The 24,790-nt window shown below is 39.6% G+C and overlaps 1 protein-coding gene across 1 annotated transcript in view; it reads right to left on the bottom strand.

Moving 5' to 3' along the window:
- Window positions 1-24,790, bottom strand: part of EGF (epidermal growth factor) — a 90,949-nt gene that overhangs the window by 54,939 nt on the left and 11,220 nt on the right. The window contains exons 2-6 of the mRNA XM_067568205.1: window positions 20,839-20,970; window positions 17,992-18,191; window positions 16,778-16,959; window positions 13,114-13,344; window positions 10,757-10,959 (exon numbers count right to left, since the gene is read on the bottom strand). Coding sequence (XP_067424306.1) covers window positions 10,757-10,959; window positions 13,114-13,344; window positions 16,778-16,959; window positions 17,992-18,191; window positions 20,839-20,970 — 948 coding nt within the window. The remainder of the gene's footprint in view (window positions 1-10,756; window positions 10,960-13,113; window positions 13,345-16,777; window positions 16,960-17,991; window positions 18,192-20,838; window positions 20,971-24,790) is intronic.

Below are 24,790 nucleotides of genomic sequence, written 5' to 3'. Positions count from 1 at the left end.
CTTCTTCTGGTGGAAGACAATTTTAATCCTGCCAGGTAAGAGCAAAGATGCTCTGGGCTCTAACTCTTGCTTCTCATCAGCAGTCTGCACAAACTGGGGAAATACCCTCTCCATCATTTTCCACTGGTAAAATCAACTTAGCAAGTTGCTATCTAAAAATGAAGCTCCAGGTGCTTCAACAGGAGAGTGCGGGCAGGCTAGAAGCCATGACTGTGTAGGATCATTTCTGGCCACCTGCCGGCACAGATACATCCCGGAGACACCAGAAGAAGGGGCAGAACTGGTTTGGTTGGAGGCCCATGGTCAACAGTCAGAGTCACAAGATGATTTTTGTTGATTTGCAAAATCAGAGTGGTGAGACTCATCTGGGCCAAATGCAGGATAATCCCTTGCCAGAAATGGGGTGCCTGTCTCTGTGATCCACTTTTCTGTCTCTATCTATCTGCACATGTGCAGAGGAGTCGTCCCTTTACAAAGGGCTTATCACCTTGCCAACTGTGCGTACAATATTACATCCTGTTTCATATGCTAATTTTCATTTTATTGCTCTCTGTTATTTATATAAAACTAATAATTAATCATCTACTTTGTTCTGCTGCCTGGACTTTATGGGACATCTGTGACTAATTGTCTTCCTTGTCATTGTTCATTGTCACTTTGGATGATGGGGACATATTTACCTTTATCTACTATGCACTGCTTATGATGAGACTGTCACAATTTTTTTTCTAGCAGGTTCAGGGGTATTGTTCTTGCCATTAAATGGGAGTTAAGAGCAGACAACATCACAGGTGACCCGCCACTCTAGCTATATATATATACAATGGACACATGCATAGGGGGACAAGACATGGGAGCGTGCTTAAAGGAACTAGTATCTGTAAAATAAGGTTTTGACATTTTCTTCAGATGGGAAGTACACACCTGTGCAAGAACCTAATTTCACAAAAGATTTGGCCAGTGCAAGCAACCAGGTCAGCAACCCCACGTCAACAGGAATGGCAATGGGCAATCAGCCACCAGTAAAGAAGGTGAATGTAGAAGGTCAGTAAATGCGGATGTGGCCTGTAGAGGAGTTCTGATCCTCCAGAGGTCAGAAAGGTATCCTATGATAATAGTGCTGAGGCAGCTTTCCTAAAGGACTTAGCACAACATCAAGAAGGAATGCCTGCCTCTGGCACGTTAGAGCCAAAGAAAGAGGAACTGATGAAGACCTTATGAGAGCAGCTTATCCACAACAACAACTACTAAAGAACACAAAAGAAAAAAGTATCCAAGTTAAGCTAGCAGTTGAACTTTAAGATGACAAGAGCAGAGTCTATTTTGATTCCATTTTGAATAATCTTCTGTTTGCTACCAAATACTGTTGTTATTGGTTCCCTCTGAATCCTATTGATTAGACAAAGATCTCTCTCTCTCTCCCCCTCTGCAATTATTTTATTTTAACTCTATTACCATAGCTAACTTAGTAAAGCATTTTGGGACACAATTTCCATAAAAGACTCATAGACTCTAAGTCAGAAGGGACCAATATGATCATCTAATCTGTCCTCCTGCACAATGCAGGCCACAGAACCTCACCCACCCACTCCTGTAGTAAACCTCTAACTTATGACTGAGTTATTAAAGTCCTCAAATCATGGTTTAAAGACTTTAAGGTACGGAGAATCCTCCAGCAAGTGAGCCGTGCCCCATGCAACAGAGGAAGGCGAAAAAACCCCAAAGCCTTTGCCAATCTGCCCTGAGGGAAAATTCCTTCCCGACCCCAAATATGGTGATCAGTTAAACCCTGAGCATATGGGCAGGACTCACCAGCCAGACACCCATGAAAGAATTCTCTGTAGTAACTCGGAACCCACCTCATCAAACGTCCCATCATAGGCCATTGGCATATCTACCACCAGTAGTCAAAGATCAGTCAATTGCCAATCTAGGCTGTCCCATCATACATACCATGCCCTCCATACATTTATCAAGCTCAGTTTTGAAGCCAGCTAGGTTAGTTGCCTCCACTGCTCCCCTTCGAAGGCTATTCCAGAACTTCACTCCTCTGATGGTTAGAAATCTTCATCTAATTTCAAGTCTAAACTTCCTAATGGCCAGTTTATATCCATTAGTTCTTGTGTCCACATTGGCGCTGAACTTAAATAATTCTTCTCCTTCCCTAGTATTTATCCCTCTGATGTATTTAGAGAGAGCAATCCTATCTCCCTCAACCTTCTTTTGATTAGGATAAACAAGACAAGCTCTTTGAGTCTCCTCTCATAAGGCAGGTTTTCCATAGTAGCCCTAGTAGCCCTTCTCTGCACCTGTTCCAGTTTGAATTCATCTTTCTTAAACATGGGAAACCAGAACTGCATACAGTATTCCAGATGAGGTCTCACCAGCGCCTTGCATAATGGTACTAAAACTTCCCTATCTCTACTGGAAATACCCAGTCTGATGCATCCTAGAACTACATTAGCTTTTTTCACTGCCACATCACATTGGCGGCTCATAGTCATCCTGTGATCAACCAATAAGCCCAGGTCCTTCTGCTCCGCTGTCACTTTCAACTGATGTTTATAGCAAAAATTCTTGTTATTAGTCGCTAGGTGCATGACCTTGCACTTTCCACTATTAAATTTCATCCTATTTCTATTACTCCAGTTTACAAGGTCATCCAGATCTTCATGTATGATATCCCAATCCTTCTCTGTATTAGCAATACCTCCCAACTTTGTGTCATCCACAAATTTTATTAGCATATTCCCACTTTTTGTGCCAAGTCAGTAATAAAAAGGTTAAATAAGATTGGTCCCAAGACCGATCCCTGAGGAACTCCACTAGTAACCTCCCTCCAGCCTGTTCACCTTTCAGTATGACCCGTTGTAGTCTTCCCTTTACCCAGGTCCTCATCCACCTTTCAATTTTCATATTAATCCCCATTTTTTCCAATTTAACTAATAATTCCCCATGTGGAACCGTATCAAATGCCTTACTGAAATATAGGTAAATTAGATCCACTGAATTCCCTTTGTCTAAAAAATCAGTTATCTTCTCAAAAAAGGAGATCAGGTTGGTTTAGCATGATCTACCTTTTGTAAAGCCATGTTGTATTTTATCCCAATTACCGTTAACTTAGATGACCATAACTACTTTCTCTTTCAAAATTTTTTTCCAAGACCTTGAATACTACTGAGGTCAAACTAACAGACCTGTTGTTACTCAGATCACTTTTTTTCCCTTTCTTAAAAATAGGAACTAAGTTTACAGATTTATTAAAAATCCTTGCTAATGGGCTTGCAATTTCATGTGCTAGTCCTTTAATATTCTTGGATGGAGATTATCCGGCCTCCTCTCCCCCCGATTTAGTCCCATTGAGCTGTTTGCGTTTGGCTTCTACCTCAGATATGGTAATTTCTGCCTTTTTAGCCTCATTCCCATTAGCCACCCTACCACTATCCCCAAGCTCATCATTAGCCTCATTAAAAATGGAGGCAAAGTATTTGTTTAGATATTCGGCCATGCCTAGATTATCCTTAACCTCCACCCCATCCTCAATGCTTAGTGGTCCAACTTCTTCTTTCTTTGTTTTCTTTCTATTTATATGGCTATAGAACCTTTTACTATCAGTTTTAATTCCCTTTGCAAGGTCCAACTCTACTTGGCTTTTGGCTTTTCTCACTTTATCGCTACATGTTCTGAGATAGAGGTAGCTTTCTTTGCTGATCCCTCCCATCTTCCACTCCTTGTAGGCTTTCTGCTTTCTCTCAATCATCTGTCTGAGATGTTTACTCATCCAGCTTGGTCTACAACTCTTGCCTATGAATTTTTTCCCCTTCCTTGGGATGCAGGTTTCAGATAGTTGCTGCAACTTTGATTTGAAGTAATTCCAAGCCTACCCCACCTTTAGATCCATGAGTTCTTCAGTCCAGTCCACTTCTTCAACTAATTCCCTTAATTTTTAAAGTTAAAGATGGGATTTAAATTAAACTGACACTATGTAATACTAGATCAGTGTTTCTCAATTAAATTTGGCCACGGAACCCTTTTGAACTCCATAAATAATTGCGGAACCCCCCAAACTCTTAGCAGTCTTCTAATGTCGAAATAAACAAAGGTCAGCATTTCTCACTTAAATTACACTTACACTGGATACCCTCCGCCGGAAAATCCAAGACATCTTCCCTTTTTCGGCGGCGCGGAGAACAGCTGCTCTCAGCGGTGTGGAGAACAGCTGCTCAGGGCTCCGCGGAACACCAATTGAGAAACACTGTACTAGATGGTATGTTACTAGATGAGAATCAGCTTCTTTATTTGGAAGTATTCTGCTTTCTTCTCAAAACTGCAGTCCTCAGTGAGGCAGACAACAAGCATATTCACTGAAGGGAAATAAAAAGTGGCAGGGATTTCTAAAAGCTGTTCTGAAAATTCTATTTTTTATACATACAGCAGTGAGACATTTAGTATATACTTATGTAGCTATCATATCTAAGAACTACATCAGGTGTCATATAACTAATCCCTGGAGTCTACAAAGAAAACCAAACAAAAGCCAGGTAAGAATAAGAGGAAGCTTTACATGGTGAATACGAATTTGTGGGGCCCAATTCTCCTTCTGCACAATATAGGTAACTTCCAGTCAAATCCATAGGAGTTACTCACATACTGCAGGGTGAGGATTAGGCCCTTAGATGCTTCTAGAGTATCGTCAGAGAAAACATCATCTGCAATAGGATAAGAACCATAGCGTAAGCCGGAGACGTCTTCCTAGGACACGGAGTGAATCTGCTTAGAGATTCTGCTCTTATTTCCTAAATATTGGTGTGTCATATTGGTTCAAACCAAAAAAGAAAGAGTAGGGAAATCAGCTCCCCATCACTAACATAAAGGAATTAATTAGTTTAATAAACAGAGGACACTCAGAAGGGCAGAAAGGAAGGAGATTTCCAAATGTTTATCCTTTTGTGTCCTGTACACCACTATTTTCAGAGACTGTCTAGAGATAAGAAAACAAAGCCAAGAATGAATCCTGTGGCTAACTGAGTGAAACCTTTCCAAAGGAAACAGTCAGTGGTAGGCACTACAGAATAGGATACATCAGGTATCTTGGAATATGGGGGTAGCAAGTGGAGAAAAGGTGCAATTACAAAATGATTGATCACTAGAGTTCTGTCCCAGAAGACACAGAAGTGCTATGCCAAGAAAATATGGTTACTTACAACAAAAGATCCAAATGTTACAGATCTGGCTTAAAGAAGCTGCCCACAAATAATTAATTCAGTCCATTTCCTTGGTTCTTTTTGGACTTTAATACTACTGGTTGCCCAAACAGCCATGGCTAAAACCCCACCTACTTCCATATGCAACTGGCCAGAAGATAGCACCCTGGTCCTAACCACCATTACCCATGCATTTGTGAACTCCAAGCTTGATTATTGCAACTCATATCTAGCAATGAAGCCATATGCCTAGCAAAACCTCCAGCTGGGACAAAATGCAGCAGCCTCTTTGTGTAGCAACACAGGTTGTTATTTGTTATGAACACATCACCCAAGAGCTTTGCTTCCTGTACTGACTCCACAAAGAATATAAAGTAAAGTTCAAAGTCTCTCTCCTGATACTCATTTTATTAAGGGACTGGCCCCATTGCTTACTTGTGAGATCACCTCTCCCTCCATAATCATGACCTCTAATAATGGCAACATTCTAATAGAACAATAGAGAGAAAGAATGAGAAGAAAAAATACCAAGATGGTAAATGCCACTGCATCATCGTAAAGAGAGGTCATTTTCTTCACATTACACAGTGCCAATTGGTGATTCTGATTTTAAACATCAGTAAAGGGTGCTTAACTCTCATATGCTCATAAAAACTGGCTGGATAGATTAACTGACACATTTTATTTAGACAAAAATCATTACCTGAGACTGGTAAAAAAAACCTGTCATTAAATTGGACCCTAGTTTCTTGATCATATAGCCTATAGAACTAGCCTGCTTGCTTGCATTATTATTAGAGATATTTTTCATATATATTTTGATATGATTGTGTGATTAAATAATAAAATTAGATATTTTATTTAGCTGTAATGCAAAGTGCCTTCCAGGCCACATCCTGGATGACAGCTACCGTTAGTATATAGATATAGATATATATATATTCAACTTTTGGCTTAGATAAGTATCAATGTATAACAGGAGAAGACATATATGGTCATAACCTTTACCCTAGACAAGTCAAGAGACATTAAAAGGGGAAGGGGCTGTCCCCGGTTACGCCCAAGAAACAACTTAAAAGAACACCACAAACCCACAATAAGCTAGAAATAACAAAGGTGAGATAGAAGACCACTTGGAAAGGGATGTGGATACGTCAATAATACGTACGAACCTGGTAGCCAATAGCTTATATGTACCCCAAAAGTTTGGAGGTGGAAAGGCCAAGTATGGGCCGGGAAGAAGGATTCATATTCTTGGGGGTATAAAAAAGATCAAATCCAGCTCATCCGGGCAGTCGACTGTCAGCTACCCCTGCTTGAAGTTTTATTTAGTGTTAAGATTCATTCTTTTATTTTATATTCTTAAAGTTGTCATGTTGTAATGTTAGTCTTAGCTTATAGCTCTTAGCTTTGAAGCAGTGATTATTCCACTCAACTCCAACTTGAGAAATTAGACATCTCTTTCAACCAAGTCCAGGAAGGGTGTGAGTATACTAGTTTAAAGCATATCATAGATATATATATCAAATAAGTCTTTAAATTTAAGATTGTATTAATCCATTATCGATTTGATTATTCATTTTATTTTCTCTATATCAGTCATTTGTTTATTATTTTATGTTATCTTAATAAATTTATAAAATTATACAAATATTGGTTATCACTAGAATTTTTCCTGTGTTGTACCCGGGGTCCTTATAAAACTTACCTGAAGCCTAATTAAGGATACGAACCTCATGATCCTTTAATCAGATTAACTGGCAAACCTATTACCCTATTCAATAAATTAATAACCATAAAATCAGGCTACAATCATTAGAATTAAAGCATTACACGTTCTTGCTTATTATACAATGTTCAAAGAACTTGTAGAATTTATTGGACCCTACAGCTGATGCTGAAAGATTCTTTCAAAATAAATGGAAAACAGCACCAAAACACCACCCTAAACTTCCTCCAAACAAAACCCAGGTATGTGGTATACCAACTCTTTGAGCTGTGTGTGCCCAGCTCTCTTCAGTAGCTGATGCTTCTGTAGCTAGGACCAAGTGCTCACAAGCTTACTTTTGTCTCCCAAACTATTATTTTTGGTTTAATCTCCCTAATCTTCTTCTGGAATTCCCTGCCCCCTTATCGGGCAAAGAATAACTGTACTGTTGCTGCTGCTGAATGTGAATATTCAATCATCTACGCACAGGCAGCAAACAACTCGCTTCCCTCTGCAGCAAACAACCTGCATGTGACCACACAGGCGAGAAAGAGCACATGAACAAGCTCTCTTGTACTATTTCCAATTCACCCTCTAAATTCAACCACATGGAACACTGCCTAACAATTGTGTTTCACATGCTTTATTCTACCCAGCCGTAATATGGGAAGCACTGGCCAACTAATAGAAAGGCACATCAACAATTACTATTTAATCAAATATGAATGAAGATCTTGGTTCAGGTTCGGCTGAAAGTGTCAAAATTTCAGCTGCTTTTCTCAAAGAGATTAGCAACATTATAAACTGCTTCCACTGGATTTTTTTTTAAATATCATAGAAATATTTCTACTAGTCTCATTTTTTTTAAAAAAAGAATCATATAGGCCATATTTTTAACCATGTCCTCTTTAAGAGTCAATAGGAGTTACAGCTACTCAGAACCTCTGAAAATCAGATATTTTTATTCAGGAGTCTGTGTGTGGATTTAGGAACTTAAATTTAGATACCCTTGCTTGAAAATTTTGGCCATAAAACCTAAAATTGGAGCTAAGTTTTGCCTGACACTAGTATCCCTTAAACAGAACAGTATTTGAGGGGGAGGGGGAGATAATTAAAGCAGAAATGCTAAAATCAGTCTTTGAGATGTTAGGACCATACTGACAGTCTATAAACCGTAAGTAGAAGTGCAAGTATTCCAGGGGATTTATACATTTATCAGCAGCTGAATCTGGAGTTATTTATCAGACTCTTTATCACGTTAGAAGAAAACTTCCACCTTTCAGATTTTGCCCAACAGAACAAAATTGTGGCATTCAAGCTTGTGATATTTACATCACGACATTCTGTGAGTATATTGCATCAAACCCAAAGCCAAATTAGTGTCCTGTTAGTCATGAAACAGTCATGACAAACTCAAGACTGTCCTGTGAGAGAAAAAGGGGATAATGGAGGACACATCCTTGTCTGATCTCTCCCAAGCCAGGCATTAATCTAGTGAAAAAAGCCTGTAGCATATAACCCAATTTGATCTTGGGCAGGAGTTGTAGCAGTTAAACATTTCCTGTTAAGTTCTCCTCTGGTGCAAAAGAACTTATTTGCCATCTGTGTTACTGTTTTTAATAAGGGTTGTTTGATCATTTACGTTTATGCTGTGTTGCAGCAAACATTGACTTAGCCTCTACAGGACATCCAATTAGAGCCTACATGTCCTCATCTCCAGGTTGCCTGTTGTCAGATCCCCTATAAATCTCATTTGTGCTCCAGGCTAATTAGCCTTCTTCTCAATCCTGGTTCATGTGCTGGACAAACTAAGCAATGGACATGTAAAGTCCAAAAGCTTCATCTGGGTCAGTCAAGGTAAGTTTCTTTTTCTCCCCATGTTTTATGAGAAGCCATTTGGGAATGAAAAAAAAAAACACATTAACAAGCACCACTTACTTTCATGCTTCTACCCAAGTTATCCTTGCAATAAAGCTGAAGACAGCACAGAGCATTTAAAAACATTGACAATTTATCCACTAACAGAAGCAGGGGGAAAACCCTTTTTCAGTTGAAAAGTGAATACTGAAAAGTGGTATATACACTGAGGGGAGGGAAACACATTTAAGCTCCTATGAGAAGAATAAAAGCTAAGTGCTCAGGAAGAATAAGCTTTACATTATGTACTTTTGCCTCCAGGGAATGCTTCTAACCCAGCTGACAGCCACTGGCATTCATGTATCAGCAGTTATGAACTAGCATTCTTGCTTCCAGTTTCTTCTCCCCCTATCCCTCTCCACAGCACATGCAGACAAACCCTATTGGTCAATACCAGCTAAGGATTTAGGAGAAATTATGCAGTGCCTGCCAAACCTGGGTCAAATAGTTACATCAGACTGTGCAATATGCTGACACTTCACCATCTGAACCACAAACCTAACCTGGTCATAACAGAATTCTTTATTTAGTCTGGTGAGTTCAAAGTAACAAGTTTAGTTACAGTGTTGTACAGAGCCCTGAAAATCCCTGAATAAAGAGCTAGGCTCCTTAAGATCATGGATGTGTGTTTTGTTTTCATGCAAGCACTTGTCATTCTATTTTAATTGCTAGCATTTCTGCTGCAGCAGAACAAATGTTTGAAGTGAAAATTACACATTTCCACAGGAGATTCCGATTGGAGACCTTGGTTTCTACCACCCCTCAGTACAAGGAAAAGGGAGAGTGTGTCCAAATTGGGTGTCAGGTGGAGTGAAGGGTTAAAAGGAGGACAAGAGATATGAAGTTAACAAGTGTCAAGGTTCTTTCCAAAATGATGTTTCAAGAGGGTTTTTTACATTATAATTTTTGTTAAGAAATGTTCTATATTCCCCCTAGCCGTCCTCCCCCCTGAGTTGCTCAGAATCCCATGGTTCTTCACCTTCCACAGAGTTTTGGAACTACCACAGCACATCTCAGGTGCCTGATTCTCCATTGTCTTGCACTTTGTGTCGTTGCTTACACTTGTACAAGGTAAGTGCAAAATGCCACTGCATCTTAATAGTAACCATTCATACCCATTTCACATAAGAATGAATGACTACACAAGATGTAAGTCAGTGAAGAGTCAGGCCCTGGTTTTTGTTTTTGTTTTTTCCTCTCTGGGCATTTGTAGTGCACCCACCACTGTGGTATTTAGGGGATCCCCAAAAGTGTGACAACACCTCTGTTATACATTACCTACATTCATCTTCTGATCCCACAGTAAAATACTCATGGTGAGATCATACTTGAGATCATCCATAGTGAGATGACCATGAATCAGACTCACACCTCTCATTTAAAAGTTTCTATTGAAATTCCATATCAGTCCAAGGATAAACAGGGTGACCCTTAATCCAGTCACTTCACTGTGGGAGTGAGACATAAATACATAGCACTACTGGATATTGCATGCATTTCTCAGAACAACTTAGGACTGATAGCAAAGTTTTCAATTATGCCTTAGAATGAAAGGTCCACAAGGGACCTCAGGAACTGAGGAAGTTAGCCTAGAAAGGGCATTGCAAAGCTGTATATTTGATAAACTCAGGATGTGCACACTATAAATACATACACAAACACATGCACACAAACAAAGAAATTAATTCATGTGGATGTTCCTCATTAGTAGATTAATAGAAATAGTTTGTTCTCCATGTGCTTCCTAACTGAAACTCCAGTTAGAATCATTAGTGAAATCCTGGTCCCACTGCAGTCCATGGGAATTTTGTCATTGACTTCAATGGGGCCAGAACTCTTACTGAAGAAAACTCTATCCTGAAAAATCAAATGGAGTGTGTGACAAATATTCTTATATACATAAGAACATTATTGTGTGGTGACTTACCAAAATCTCGAGCGTCTGTTCTTGTACCAGGCTGTTTAAATGGATGCACAATTTTTATCTCAGCAGGTGGCAAAAATGATGGTTTCAGACTGATTGTGACTATAACCTTTCCTGTATATTTATTGGCTCTTCGGATCATGCCTGTTTTCAGCTCTGAATAGTACACATGCTCAGTAAATAGAGACATACCAAATAAATGGTGTCTGGAGTGGAGAGAAAATATCAAAGGTCACTTATTTGTTTTCATCCCCAATTCAATCATTTGCTTGTCAATGTCTCCTGAAAACATGGAACATCTAAATCAACCATATTTGTGTCAAATATCCTGATATACTTTTAGTCAGAAACTAAAATATGTGAACACTCGATTGAGTGGCTTATGACAGTTAATATGCCACTAACACCTCCAGATGGAATAGCACACAAAATCCTGCAGATACAGTGGGGCCAGCCAAACAATTACTAACAAATCCTGCATGTTGAGTGACTAGCTGATCAGGACTGCCCTGTTTCATAGAGGAAGTCCTGGTATTCTGGCTAATTCCATGGAACCCACAGTTTGAAACGGACAACACGCTGCGCCATGTACCTTTGTGGAAGGAGCCAGGCCTGTTAAGCATCTCCATTTCTCTGAGAGGCAACAGATTTCTGGCACCCTCGCCTGAGTTCCTGAGCGACTCAGGAGCGAGAGGCTGGAAACTCTCCATAGCTGGCTAGGAAGAGTAGGATGCTGGTTTCCATTTCCCAGCATATACACATGGGGAAGAAGAAGGAGACTCTGCCCCTTCCAGAGCTCAAGGGAAAATAACATTGCCCCAGGGAACACTCAAAGGAGGAAGTGCGGAACTAGAGAGACTCGGTTGATTGGGTGTGGGTAAATTTAATGGGAGCAACTGATAGAGATTTGACAGTGTGCAAAAAAACATAGATTGTTTGGTAATTGTATGCAAATTAGATAATGCATACTGAAATATACAATTAGGCAGCACTATTTGCATAAACCTCCCAATTTCCAGACTCACAGCCTTAACAGATACGTATTATGTACCAGACATGGGCAGCTGATTTTTCTAAAGCAGTTTGTCTGGGGAGTATATCATCTATACCAGGATATGATAAAATCTTGTCTACTATAGAGAATAGTATTATTGCAATTTCCACTGGTGTGAGTCTACTGAGATCAGTTGCAGTGACACAGGGCATCCATCCTTTTTTCAAGTGCACTACTGCAATGTGTCCATACAGTAACCCTGTACCATTGAAGAAGTACTAGGGGCCAGGTATTTAAAGGTATTTAGGTGCCTAAAAATGCTGATAGGCACCTAGTGGGATTTTCAAATGCCTGCGTGCCTAAGTCCCAAGTCCCATTGATTTCAAATTGGATTGGGCGCCTAGGTTCTTTTGAAAATTCCACTGGGTGCATATCTGTATTTTTAGGCACCTAAATACCTTTAATAATCTAGCTCCAAGGTAACCATGCCACAGGAAGATCCCAGGATTAATACAGGAGATTTAGACTTCCTGGCAACTACAGGTGTGGATTTGAAATGCCTGTGCTTTCTGTCCATGTTGTAGCCAGTGCATTAGTGCAGAGTGATCTGGTGCAGAATACAACAAACATGAACCTTGCTCCAAACAAAAGCAAAAGCAACGTGCAGCACTGCAAGCACTTGAGTGTGTTCAGTGTCACAAGTGCTTGTAATGCCAAAATTCTCTAGCATAGACAGGGCTTGTGACGACAGTAGGTGACAGAGACACTCGTCATTATTTCTGTTTCTGTGGAACTGACCACAGCAATAAAATCAGCAGAGAATTGGACAATGTGTAGATCTAGTGCTGCCAGGGTCAGGAAAACCTCCAGATCCAGCAGCTGAAGAAGACAGCCAGGTTATACGTGACGATCGGAAGAGGAAGAAAAGACATAGCCAGTGGCTTGAGCACAGATTGGGAGTCCACACTCCTGAGTTCTCTTCTGAGAAAACCCACTCTGAGTTGGGGCAAATCACTTAACTTCTTTGCCTCCTTTTCTCCATCTACAGGAAAGAGCTAATAATACGTACCTACTTAACTGGGGAGCCCTCAGGATTAATAAGTTATCATTTGTTAAAAGCTTTGAAGATGAAAAGCGCCAAGATGCAGTATTTCTCAGATATCAATGAAAATAGTTTATGTTTATTCTATTTTCCTATCATCTTCTGGTTATATATTGGCTATTCTGAGAGTATTGTACCATTTTGTCTGTACTTTACAATCGTTATTGTTTCCAGACTCAAAGAAGAAGGGGAAGAGGATGGCTTTATCTCTTATAAGCTCTAGAAAATATTTAGTTTCCTTCTACCCAACAGAGACAATCTTACCGTGGAGAATGTTTGGGCAAACGAATAGCGCCACCATTATAGTCACATGATCCAATACGTGAAACATCTTCCTCGCTATCATACTGGATCCAAAAGAGTCTTGTGTCAATAAAATCCAATGAGATGGTCGTTATTTTTTCGGTGGTCCTCAAAATACTTCTCATGTCAGTTCCATCAAGGATTGCTCTGTGAATGGTGGAAACAGCACTGTCTGAAGACCAAAATATAAACCTAAAGACAAAAAAGAGTCATATTATGAAAGAACTATTTGCACAATAGTTCAACTGCTGATGCACATTATCTCTTTATCCCTCCCTTTTTTCAGTATTTTTCATTTTTACAACACTACTACCCAAACAGAAACACCTAATTCAGAAATGCAGCAATACCGCAATATTTGTTGCATGAAAGAAAAAACAAATATGCAGAAACTGGCAATCTGAAACTGAATGTTTACAAAATACCCTCTTCGATACTTGTGCAGTATCACATGAAAGTCCATAAAAGATCTCTCTCTTCAGGGATGGTCTAGAGATAATACTTAGTCCTGCCATAATAGTGCAGAGAACTGAACTAGATGACCTCTCGAGGTCCCTTCCAGTCCTACAATTCTATGATTCTATCTAAATGGATTTGAGCCTTGCTCTTGACATACTGTTGCCATTAACCTTTATATCTCTTACAAACCTTTGAGGCTTTCAAGCTTTAAGGCTGTCACTCATTTAGTCAAATGGTGCTAATACATTTGTTGATTATCAGAAACTTTTTAAAAATATCTTTCCTGCTTGTCTTTCAAAAAAAAAAAAAAAAAAAAAAAAAAACACCACTTTAGATGTATCAGGAATGTCAAGTCAAGTCTCCCTTAGTTTTGCTGGAGGACCTGTTGAGGGTCTGACAGCATACATGTTCTGAGCTCTCTCACTTTAAAAGGGGGTGACCGTCATTTCTCCAAAATATTCATTAGTTATTGTTTTATACAGTCTGACTAAAAACTGCCTCCCCACTCAGTTCTTCGCTTACTGCCTCTTGACTCCCCTAATACCATAATTTTTACCATAAAAAGGTAATACCATAAATAAGCTCTTCAGTCACTTTAGAGACTTCCAGAATAGACTAGATCTGAGTGCCTAATGTAAATGACCAGCAGGAAAATAAAACCATACACAATAAAGGGAAAAAATATTTGGCCTTCTTTATGCATAAAAAAGTAAATAGGGCAAAAGTCTTATTTTCCCCCTTTGCAGGATACCTTTAAGATAGTAACCAAAGTTATTTTCATGCTGTATCTTTAAATAAGTGTATACATACAACTATGTATGTATGGCAACCACTGTAGCACTAGGTCTTTATCATTTTTTTCCTCATTTAAAAATGTTTTCAAGGGGACTGGATGGCTGAAGGAATTAGGTAAAAAGATACTGGAAACTTCTCCCATTTGGGTCAAGGAAGATCTAATTTAGTCATGACCAAATATCGTGCAGTTTTGATCTAGCAACACCCTGGTTGACGCTTCCAACAAAGAGAACAGTATTGTCAGGGAGTCACTCACAGCTACAGGGGTTCCTGGAAGTCATGAGTGGGGTGGGGGAAACCTGCACTGTTGCCATGCATGTTGTACAACTTCTGTGCATAAATACAGCTCTTCAGTTCTCAGCAATTCTAAACCCAGGATCTCTCTTGCAAACACTTAACTGAAAAAATACCCTTTCTACTATTTTACTGATTTCTTTTAATCTAAATATTAGGGCACAGGCAAAATGTGGCTACTATCCTGCAAACACATACACATGCCCAATGAGACTATTCACATGTGCAAAATTACTCGTTTTTCTTGAGGTTTGCAAGATCGGGGCCTATATTTGCACATGACTAGCTTGGCCACAGTTCCTCCAACAATATATAGATAGTTGTTTTATTTGACAGGACTAAGGTTTGTTTTATACTGTTTGTTTTACAATTGCACGCAGAAATTATATTATTGCGTTGCGTTGGCTTGATAGCACTGAAATGGGTAGACATATTCAATTCAGACTACAAAGCCCACATATTATCGTTATTCTTATTTGTACTTATGGAGCAGTACAGAAAAAGGTTGCTTTGTTGTTATTCTGCAGCAAAACCAACCAAGCATCTTTTGAGAAAAATGCCATTATTAAGTTAGCTGTCATGCTGGTCTTCATTACTTAAGAGTTGTACACATTTCCAGGAAGATATACTTCTCCTTAGCTTCTGACATTGCATATGTTTTTCCCTGTGGAAATTAATTCACTGACTGCTTGGTTTGCTATATTAATATTTTAAAAGGCACCATTGGTACTTTCAGACAAGCACAATGTGATAAAGCATAAAAATGATACATTAGGTTCTCCTAGAAATCTACTTTCTCAATAGTTTATTAATAGCTAGCTAGCCTGACATAGCAGCATGTGAGTAATGCTTTAAAATAAATCCCTAGTAGCTCACGCACAGTTGTATGTATACACCTTAGTCTGTCCACAGAGTTCATAACAGTTTAGCAAATATATTTCCATTATTCCATTCATAACATGTTTCTATGTGGCTTTAGGCTGAAAGGGTACAAGGACTTGTGAGAACTTACAAATCAGTAAATGTGACATTCAATACAGAAAACAAACAGTCTGGCATTCAGCCTTTTAAATCATACCCAAATGGCAACCCTGAAAAATACAGATATTTTTGGTTAGCATGAAAAAAAAGGCTAATGTGTAAGTGCAAAAGAAAACGACATATGAGCTTTAATATTAAAAAGCCTTGACAGTGGTGACGAGTGGCTTCATTATAAATAAAAAGTGCCAAAAACACTTTATTGCCATATCAGTATGAAGAACTTCAATGTCTCTCTCTGTTTTTCTTTTAAAAACTACAAATGAAAGAGCTTTACACAGTCAAGAGGAGTCAGCGTAGAGTATTCACTGTGATGATACATATTCAAATCTCTCTTAAGAACAGCCATATCTCCCTGAGCTGATGCATCTATGAATGGGTCTCTATGTAAATTGTTTTGAGCCTAAAGAAGTTCCCTTATCAAGACTCAAACACTAACATTTACAGAACAATAACAGCAGTCAGTAGCTTTACAACCAGTATTCAAAACTGACCAGACTGGAGGCAAACACAATAGAAAGAGGGGAACAACGAAAATCACTGGCATTAGCTCTTCTTTAAAAGTCACCTACTTTTTAAAAAAGCACTGTCGGCTTAATACAAACTGTGTTATAGATCAGGGATTCTCAGCACTTTCTGACATCATTCCTGCTTTACCAAATGAAGAACAAGCTCATTCCCTTAAGTCCTCCACCTCCTTCAACTGAGACCTCATTGGCTCTTTCCCTGACATTCAATAACCTCCTCATTCCTCTTCGCCCTGAGCTAAGGCCATCTCATCCCTCCTCCCTTGCAATCAGAGCCCTCCCTCCTCCCTTTAATGATGAACTATGCATCCAGACTCTGTTGGACTCCAGTAAGCTGCTGCCACCTACCATCCTATTTATCTGTATTGTGTTCTTGTGGAAGTTGTAACAATCATTTGACATTTGATCAACATACCCTACACAGGCTGTTTCATTACCTTACAAGTAGCCATCAGCACATTTGGTTCATTTTGAGACGGATTCAAAGAAATTATAAACCCAGGCAGAATTACCTTTTCCCGGGGTCAACAGCAATACTTGTGGGATGACCTACATCCTTTAAAAGGACTCGGGAATTGTTTCCGTTCATGTCGGTTGCTTCAATAGTTGCTTTCTGGTGGTTGGCCCAAAGAATATCTTGTTTTATCCAATTGACTGCAAATCCTGAAACACCTTTTTCAACATAGTATAATCTCTGTAAAGAGAAATTAAAAACAAAACATTAAAAAAAAACAAAAAACCCAAAATTACCATCTTAAAGTCATCACAAATACAGTGAGTTGCAAATACATTGAGGCTTCCTTTTAAATCCATTGGCTGACCTCTTTTTAATAGCACCACCAAGACTGGATTTTCTTCCTTGCTCTTTAGCCACCTTGATTTGTGCTGAATTTCCTCCGCTCCTCTCACCTACATCTTTAAGCACAAACCATTGAGGTAAGTCACGCTAAGCAAGGATGAGCTGTTCTCGAATGAAAATAGATAATGTCAGGCCGGGGTATCCCAATGTTGCCCAGATTTTCCTTTTACCTAAATGTATATTGTATTTTCAAAGCAGCCCTAATCCTTCCAGTTCATACATGCAGGATAAGCCAGTGAGGCTGCATGTAGACACCGGAGTTGACTTATGAGGAGTTCATTGCAGAACTGGCAGCATCTCAGGTCCTGGAAGTGCTGAAGTTCCTTGGTCTTTGCCACATAACCTAGTCAGATCTAGAGCACTGCACAGCTATCCCTGAGCAAGAGATGTATCGCTGAAAGGAGTGTTCATGTGACCTTAGGTCTCAATTAGTAGTTTCAAGAAAAATGTCAGGGAAGTTAAGTACATTCTATTCATGCTAGTTGTGCCAGTTTGGGTTTCTGAAAAAATCTGTTTGAGAAATTCCCACAATTCTTGTGATACATTTAAAACTAGTAGAAATTAGCACTGTCTGCAAGTACAACACACCTAGACGTGTCTGAATTTCCTCCCCTTAGCCTTTATTCTGTCACCATCCCCTCATCTTATTAAAGAGATCACATGTATTGTGAATGCTAGTGGGGTAGCCCACTGAACACAGATCTCCCCGTTGCTGCCTAGGCTAGTATGCCATGGACACACACTTCAAAGCTACAGTTGCAAATCTGTAAGCAGAAACTGCACCACTGTATCTGAAGAGTAGCCCCTCACATCGTTGTGTCATTATGCATGGTTTCCTGGACAATCCCATGGAAATTACCACCTTACCTCTTGTTTTGTGCCATTCAGGTACACTCGTTGCAGAAGCCCTTTTTCAGAGTCCACCCAATAAATTCTCTCTTCTTTGTAATGAAAATCTATGAGCACTGATGCGCCAGCATTGGCTACTAGTCTTTCATGATTGGTCCCCTCCCCGTCAATTCTAAAGATGGCATTTCCATGGCTAAAAATTAGAAATGGTGCAGGATCTGGGTGGGGGGTGAAAAGAAATGTGGTTATGCATAGGTATTTTTTTTTTTATGAGACTAAATTCTTTTCAGCACTATGCCAGTCACAGAGTTAGAAGGAACAAAGAATACTCATACCTCTTCACGTTCTGCATCTTAAGGGGCATCACCCATTTTAGTCCCAGAGAGTTATCTATGTTTCACACAAATGTTATGTCCCCTTACTTTTTTATTGTTGAACGTCAGTTACATCAAAAATTACAGACTCATGAAACTGAGAACACAGAAAGAGTTACTTACACTAAAAGACTGAATCCCACAGCATTTTAAGTTTCCTGTCCGAATACTATTTTTGGTGACCTTAATTTTGAGTATGAGTGAAACACTGTGACAGGTGAGAGGTATGATGTTACTAAGTGGAAAATCAGAATAAAGTACTGAGTAAAGCCAAGATTTTAAAAAATTGAAATGCCTACATGTCTACATATCAGGCTTCTGCTAATCGTCAATTTGTCACCAAAGCCACATTTGGAGGGGAAAGCAATAAACATTTTAATGGCAGTTTGTGTGTGTGTGTTTAAATGGTGTTTGAAACTGGTCAGAGCACAAGGTGAAGATAGACAAATAAAACTCTGTGCCTGATCCACCTCCCATTGAGGTAATAGGACCCTCTCGAGATTCTGAGTTTGATTCAGCTTTCAAATAGCAGCTTAGGCAGCAGTTTTTGACCAGTGCCCAAGATCTGGTTTACTGTTGTATAAGGAAGTTGACCAGCATGCTGATTTGTCTCATAAGCTGTTCTGTACTTGAAGTTTTTAAGGTATTACCCAATTATAACAGCTGCTTCTAGGACGTCAGTGACTCTCTTTTTCTGTTGTTTGCTTGCACTGAGCAACTCCATGTGAGACTATTTCAACTATGTAGACTTGGTTTACGTAAATGGTAAATGAATGTTGAACTGCAGCAAGGTTGATTTGTCTCAGGAACCTGACAGCTGTACTGCTTGCACTTTTGCCAATTACTCCTCGACCAAAAGTTTACATGTATTTTGATTTTGTCCTCCCCAGTCAGTGATTTTCTCACAACTGCAGTTTAATTGAGGGCTCTAAAAGGAGAATCGAACACACTGAGGAATTTTGTTTTGTTTGGATTTCCTGTTATTATAATTAGTAGTAGTAGTATTTAATATTTATACTGCACTATCACCTGGAGACACCAATCAGGTTTGGAGCTTCATTGTTTCAGGTGCTGTACAAACAGAGAGAAAGAGACAAAGTGCTTACCATCTATAAAATTTTGAAGGCATTTTGTTTGGTGGGCTTCATATTGAAGAATTTATATCCAAAGATGGAAATATGAGCTGCAGGACTTCTGCCCCATCTTAACAACTCTTGAAGTGAAAAGCCACTTTTCCTTTGACCTTCCACACATCATATCTGATACAGCTAATTTACATGTGACATAAAATGGACAGGAGTAGGGCTTGACATTTGCAACTGACACAGAAAACTGCCTGAACAACAGCACACAAGCCCTACTGGGGCAGTGCTTTAAACATTGGAGCTTTCCTTATAAAAATGTCATCCTCTCGTATCCTTTCTAGTTTAATGTTGGACTGTTCTCTGAAAAGCATCTGTGTACAAATAGTATTGTGAGGCTACCTTATTTTCCTCTCCTTGGTGTCCAGATCAAATGTACATCATTTACAAGCAAATACAAGATAAAAACACTTCTTTTAAACTGCTAGTCTTGTAAAATCAGCCTGGGATCCAAAAGTCAAGCTTGTTTCTTTCTGGCTCATATTTCATCACCAGTGCAGCGAAGATTCTACAGCTGTAACAGAGCTAACACTTCTGTTGTTGATTTGTGAGCCAGACCGAGTCCAGTTCAGACTTCCGTAACTGCATTGGCATTGGGGTGCTACCAGGAGTAACATATTCAAACTTGATTTGGTCGTGTGTGCTCAGATGCCACAGTATTGGACATGAGAGAAATTATTATTATTATTCATGTTTATTAAAGTAGTGCCTAGGGACAAACCAAGACTAGGACCCCATTGCATTAGGACCATATAAAAAAGGAATAGATAGTCCCTGTCATGAAGAACTTACATTCTAAACAGACAAGACAGACAGAGTGCAAGGGGAAAAGGTAGAACACACAGACAGAATGAACGATGTGATAGCAGCAAATGTCATGTTAGTGCCATGATTTTTGGGGGAGGAGGGATAATATTGGGAGGGTTGGTTAGGAAAGGGACGGATGAATGGTTGGATCCTATGATGACTCTGCATAGCGACAGGGAGCAGGTCTGTTAAGTAAGAAGGGCGCATTTTTACAAGTTCACTTTTCTTACCACAACCGCTCTTTATGGAGGGAGGGGGGTGAGGTGAGAGAGAGAGAGAGAGAGAGAGAGAGAGAGCTGTCACACTAATACCAGAGCACAGGCCCATTCCAGTAAGGTCATTTTCCACTTTAATTTTACGTGAGCTGTGGCAGTTGATTAATCAGCACATGAAATTGTCCCAGTCGCTGTCCAGTAGCTGAGTTATGTCATGTCAGCGCTGGAAGCAGACCAGCCTGGAATGTTTCCTCACATTGTGAACTGATGATAACTGCTAGATAAGATTATGAAGCTCTTTTCAGCCATCTATAAAGATGATCTTACCATTAGCATAACAGGACCACTTGTCATTATCCAGTGTGTAGCCAGGCAAACAGGAGCAGATATAGGACCCTGGAACATTGATACAGGTTTGGCCACAGGTACCCAGACCACCTTCAAGGCATTCATCAATATCTGAAATATAGGTACTTACAGGTCAGGAGAATTCAGCGACCAAAACAGAACAAAAAACAAAAAGAAGGCATGTATGATATGACTCAGTTATTCAAGATAATAATGTGTTAGCTACAGATATTTAATCTCCCATTATTAAAATAGTAGGATGACTATATGATATCATTAGTGATGGACCTGGGATTTTCCCAGTCAAGTTTATGGTAAGTATAAATAAGGGTGGGAGATGTGCTGAGAGAGTTGTGTGTGTGGGTTATGTTGTGGTGGGAGAGTTGTGTGGATTTTTGCAGGTGGTGAATGAGGGCGAATGAGGGCATATATGTATTTAGGGTTATTGTGTGTGCTGGTTGTGTTGTTGTGTGTGGATGTGTTGTGCTGAAGTTGTTGAAATGCAAATTAGTTGTAGAGTAAGGTTGGTGATTGGTTGAGTTGCCTCTGATATCACAACGGTCTAGGACTCTTCGCATGGCATAGATACATGCCTCTCTGTAGCTGTAAACTGCACAGGTGTAATTCGTAACGTCAAAATGTCTGAGAACTTCAAAACTGGACAATAACAGACAAAACCGGTGATATTCTGAACAAAAAGAACTCCGAACCATACTTGTAGCTATTCTCAGAGTTGAGTCAATGTGCAGCAGACATCTTAGGGTTCAGAGTGACCACACAGAATGACATTCCATTAATCATATTATATAGCTTCTTTGTTGCTACCAGGGATTTGTTCAGTGATTTATTTATAGGGGACAAGCTAGGGAAATCTCCCTTCTATCTAATGACTCTCCATTTTAAACTAATGTTCAGTAGCTTCACAGACAAAGGGAATGTATTTATCCCCCGCTCTTGTTTGTTTCTGTGGTTTGCATTATAATTTGCTAAATGGATTTTGACACACTACCTTGGTCTGCAGCTGCCCGACTTTTCTGTGATTCTCCCCCCGTAACCTCCCCTCCTGCAGAAGGAATTTCACAAATAAATCACTGGGCTTTGTAAAACATGCCTGAATGCCAAGGCATTCCCATTTCAAACTGAATCTGGTCCATTTGGGATTCAGTTGAGTCTTGCATAGAAAATCAGACCCTTTGAGTTCTGAAAGCAACAAGCCCAAGCCAAACACCCGTCAGTGCAATGAGTGAATCGGTTAGAAACGCTGACTTCTAACTGACCGATTAATCTAGAGCCTTTAGGAATTAACAAAATGCTTGATGTATTTATGCTGTATTTATTGGGGCTGGATGCAACAGCCATAAGACTAAAGGACTTTTGGAAAATAAAGTCATTCCTGAAGAGCAGGGTTTATTTGGGGTGCATGTGGGAAGAGGAATGAAACACGAGGGACCGCTCCTGCGAGGTGCTGAGCACATTTACAGAAAAGCAGAGAACCCTCAATTCCAACTGAAATCAAATGCAGAGGATGGCAACACTCAGGAGGTGCTCAGAACCTTGTACCATCAGGCTCTTGTGTATTTGTTAGTGTACATCAGCAGAAGCGGATTGGCATAGACAAAGTGTTCTTAATTAATGATTCTACCCTGCATAAAATCCATTTTTCTGTCAATTATGGAAGGAGAACAAAAGCATATCAAAGGCTTCTTTTTGGGGATTTATCAACACAATAAGTACATGAATGTACACAAACAAACAGAAAAAGCAGCAAGAGAGAATTTGAAAAAGCGTTGTGATTGATTGCAAGTATGAAAAGGACATTGATTCATGAAAACATATTTTCCTAAAAAGTCAGGTGTACAGCTCAGAGAATAATAGTCCCTGCATAGGTTGCTGGGGATTTTCATTCTATAATCCTGACCAAGACTTTGGAACAACCAAATAAGAGACAACCCCTGGAGAACCCATTTTAGATTTTAATCTTAGCCCAGTGCAAATCGAAAGTGGGTTTTGAGAATTCATTGAGTGCTGTGTGAATACTTCTATAGTTCAAATATGATTGAGAAAGCCCATAGCCATGCATAATCTCACTATAACTGTAGAGAGTCAGTGACTTGATTTAAGGCACTTTTGGTAATCAGGGTTGCAACTATTGCACTTCCTCTCCAGATAACTCAAGAAACTGATCATGATCCTTGCACCGTAACAGGGGTTCAAGTTTTTCACAAAACTCAACTGTTCTTGCACAATTTCTACAATTAATTAGGTGAAGCAAACCTAGCACTAAATGATCAAGATCGGATGTTACATTTCCTTTTTCTATCCTTTTTTTTAATTGCACAAGCATGACTGCAAATAAACTCCCACGCTGACATGGAAGTGATCCAATACAGGCAATCTCACTTCCACTGAAGTCAATTGCATCACTTTTATTAGCTTCTACTTTCCCCTTCCTCGGTAATTCCATTTCAGCCACTGGAGAGTGTAAACTCTTCCCTAATGCCTTCAAGCACAAAAGCACCAAGAGCAGATAACGTTGGGCAACAACTTTCACTGCTTCAGATGTGTACAAATCAGAACCATCAGTATAAGGTAACTGTGTTGGGAGGCACTCCAATCCTTTTCCTACCTACTGAACTGTGCAGGAAAAGCTGCTTTTGTGAGGGTAAAATTAACCATGTTTACATTTCAAAATTTGACTTCCCTTTGGACATGAACTACTGTGTGCACACAGTTTTTTCACGTTATCACTTTGGTGCACAAATTACAGACTTTACACATATAGACCCCATCTGTGTGCAAACTAAGCACCAACTCCATGGAAATGGATTTTGCATTTGTACATTCTATAACTTGTGGGAATAAGGGATAATGCCCAAGAAACGGTGCTTACAAGTGATTGTGTGGCAGAAGTGAGGGCTGAACTGAGACTCTTTTGAAAACATAGCCTAGAAGATCTAAACTCACTTTCCCTTGCTCCTTACGCTCCTGCCTCCTTCCAAACTCTCTCCTTTGGTGGTCTTCCCTCAATCTCTGTTTCACGCCTCCTATCATGACATCCTGCCCCTATGCTTTGAACTGCCTCCCACTTCTCTTGTGAGAAACTCCTGGAACAAGGCTCCAATATCTGCTCTGTTGTTTTTTTTTGTTTTGTTTTGTTTTGTTTTTTTAACTCTTATTCAGTGTATTGTATTTGCCTGACTGAGACTGCATGATCCTTACAACAGTATGTACATAGCAAATAATAATAACTGAACATAAAGCCCACACCAAAAGTTCTGCAGTTGCCCAGTATAGAGAAAAACAAGAAATGCCCTCCACCTATAAGCCTTTTGATTAAAAATGCTGTGAACCAACCACTGGACTGGTATGTCACTATGTATACAGATTGCTCAGAGTTGACTAGTGGATTGCCAACATATTAATCTGGCTACACAGAGGAACTATGTAACATAACCAAGAGAGAACCATAAAACTACATTTCCCCCTGCTTTACCAATGCAAAATCTAATGACAGAATCAGTGACATTTTTTGGTTTTGAATTCATGAAATCTGCCCGTCAGTCACTGGACAAATTTGTATATATTTTGTGCACAGTATTATGCTGGACAATAATAGCCCTGAAGATAAACTAGCCATAACCATAGGCACTAAGGGAAAAGCCTGAGAAAACAAATGAGCAATATACTATGCCCTGTAGGTGAATGGACTCTCACTCTGTCAGACCAATGAGGGAACTGAATTCCATAGCCAGAAATACTCTGCTAAATGAGCCCTGACATTCAGATCTAGGAACTATGAGCCAAAGTGTCCCATCTTATTTCATACTCAATATGCTACACACTGAAGGAGAATAAACAGCCAATTTTGGGTCAGCTTCTTAGTTGTGTTTGAACTGTGCTTAGCACATCTCTAGAAGGCAGGGGACACAGA

The sequence above is a fragment of the Emydura macquarii genome, unplaced genomic scaffold, assembly GCF_026122565.2.
Source record: "Emydura macquarii macquarii isolate MOO-44397 ecotype Brisbane River unplaced genomic scaffold, CSIRO-AGI_Emac_v2 contig_2863, whole genome shotgun sequence".
Lineage (NCBI taxonomy): Eukaryota > Metazoa > Chordata > Testudines > Chelidae > Emydura > Emydura macquarii.
The sequence above is the reverse complement of the archived record's forward strand: the minus strand, read 5'-3'. Positions and strand labels throughout refer to the sequence as shown.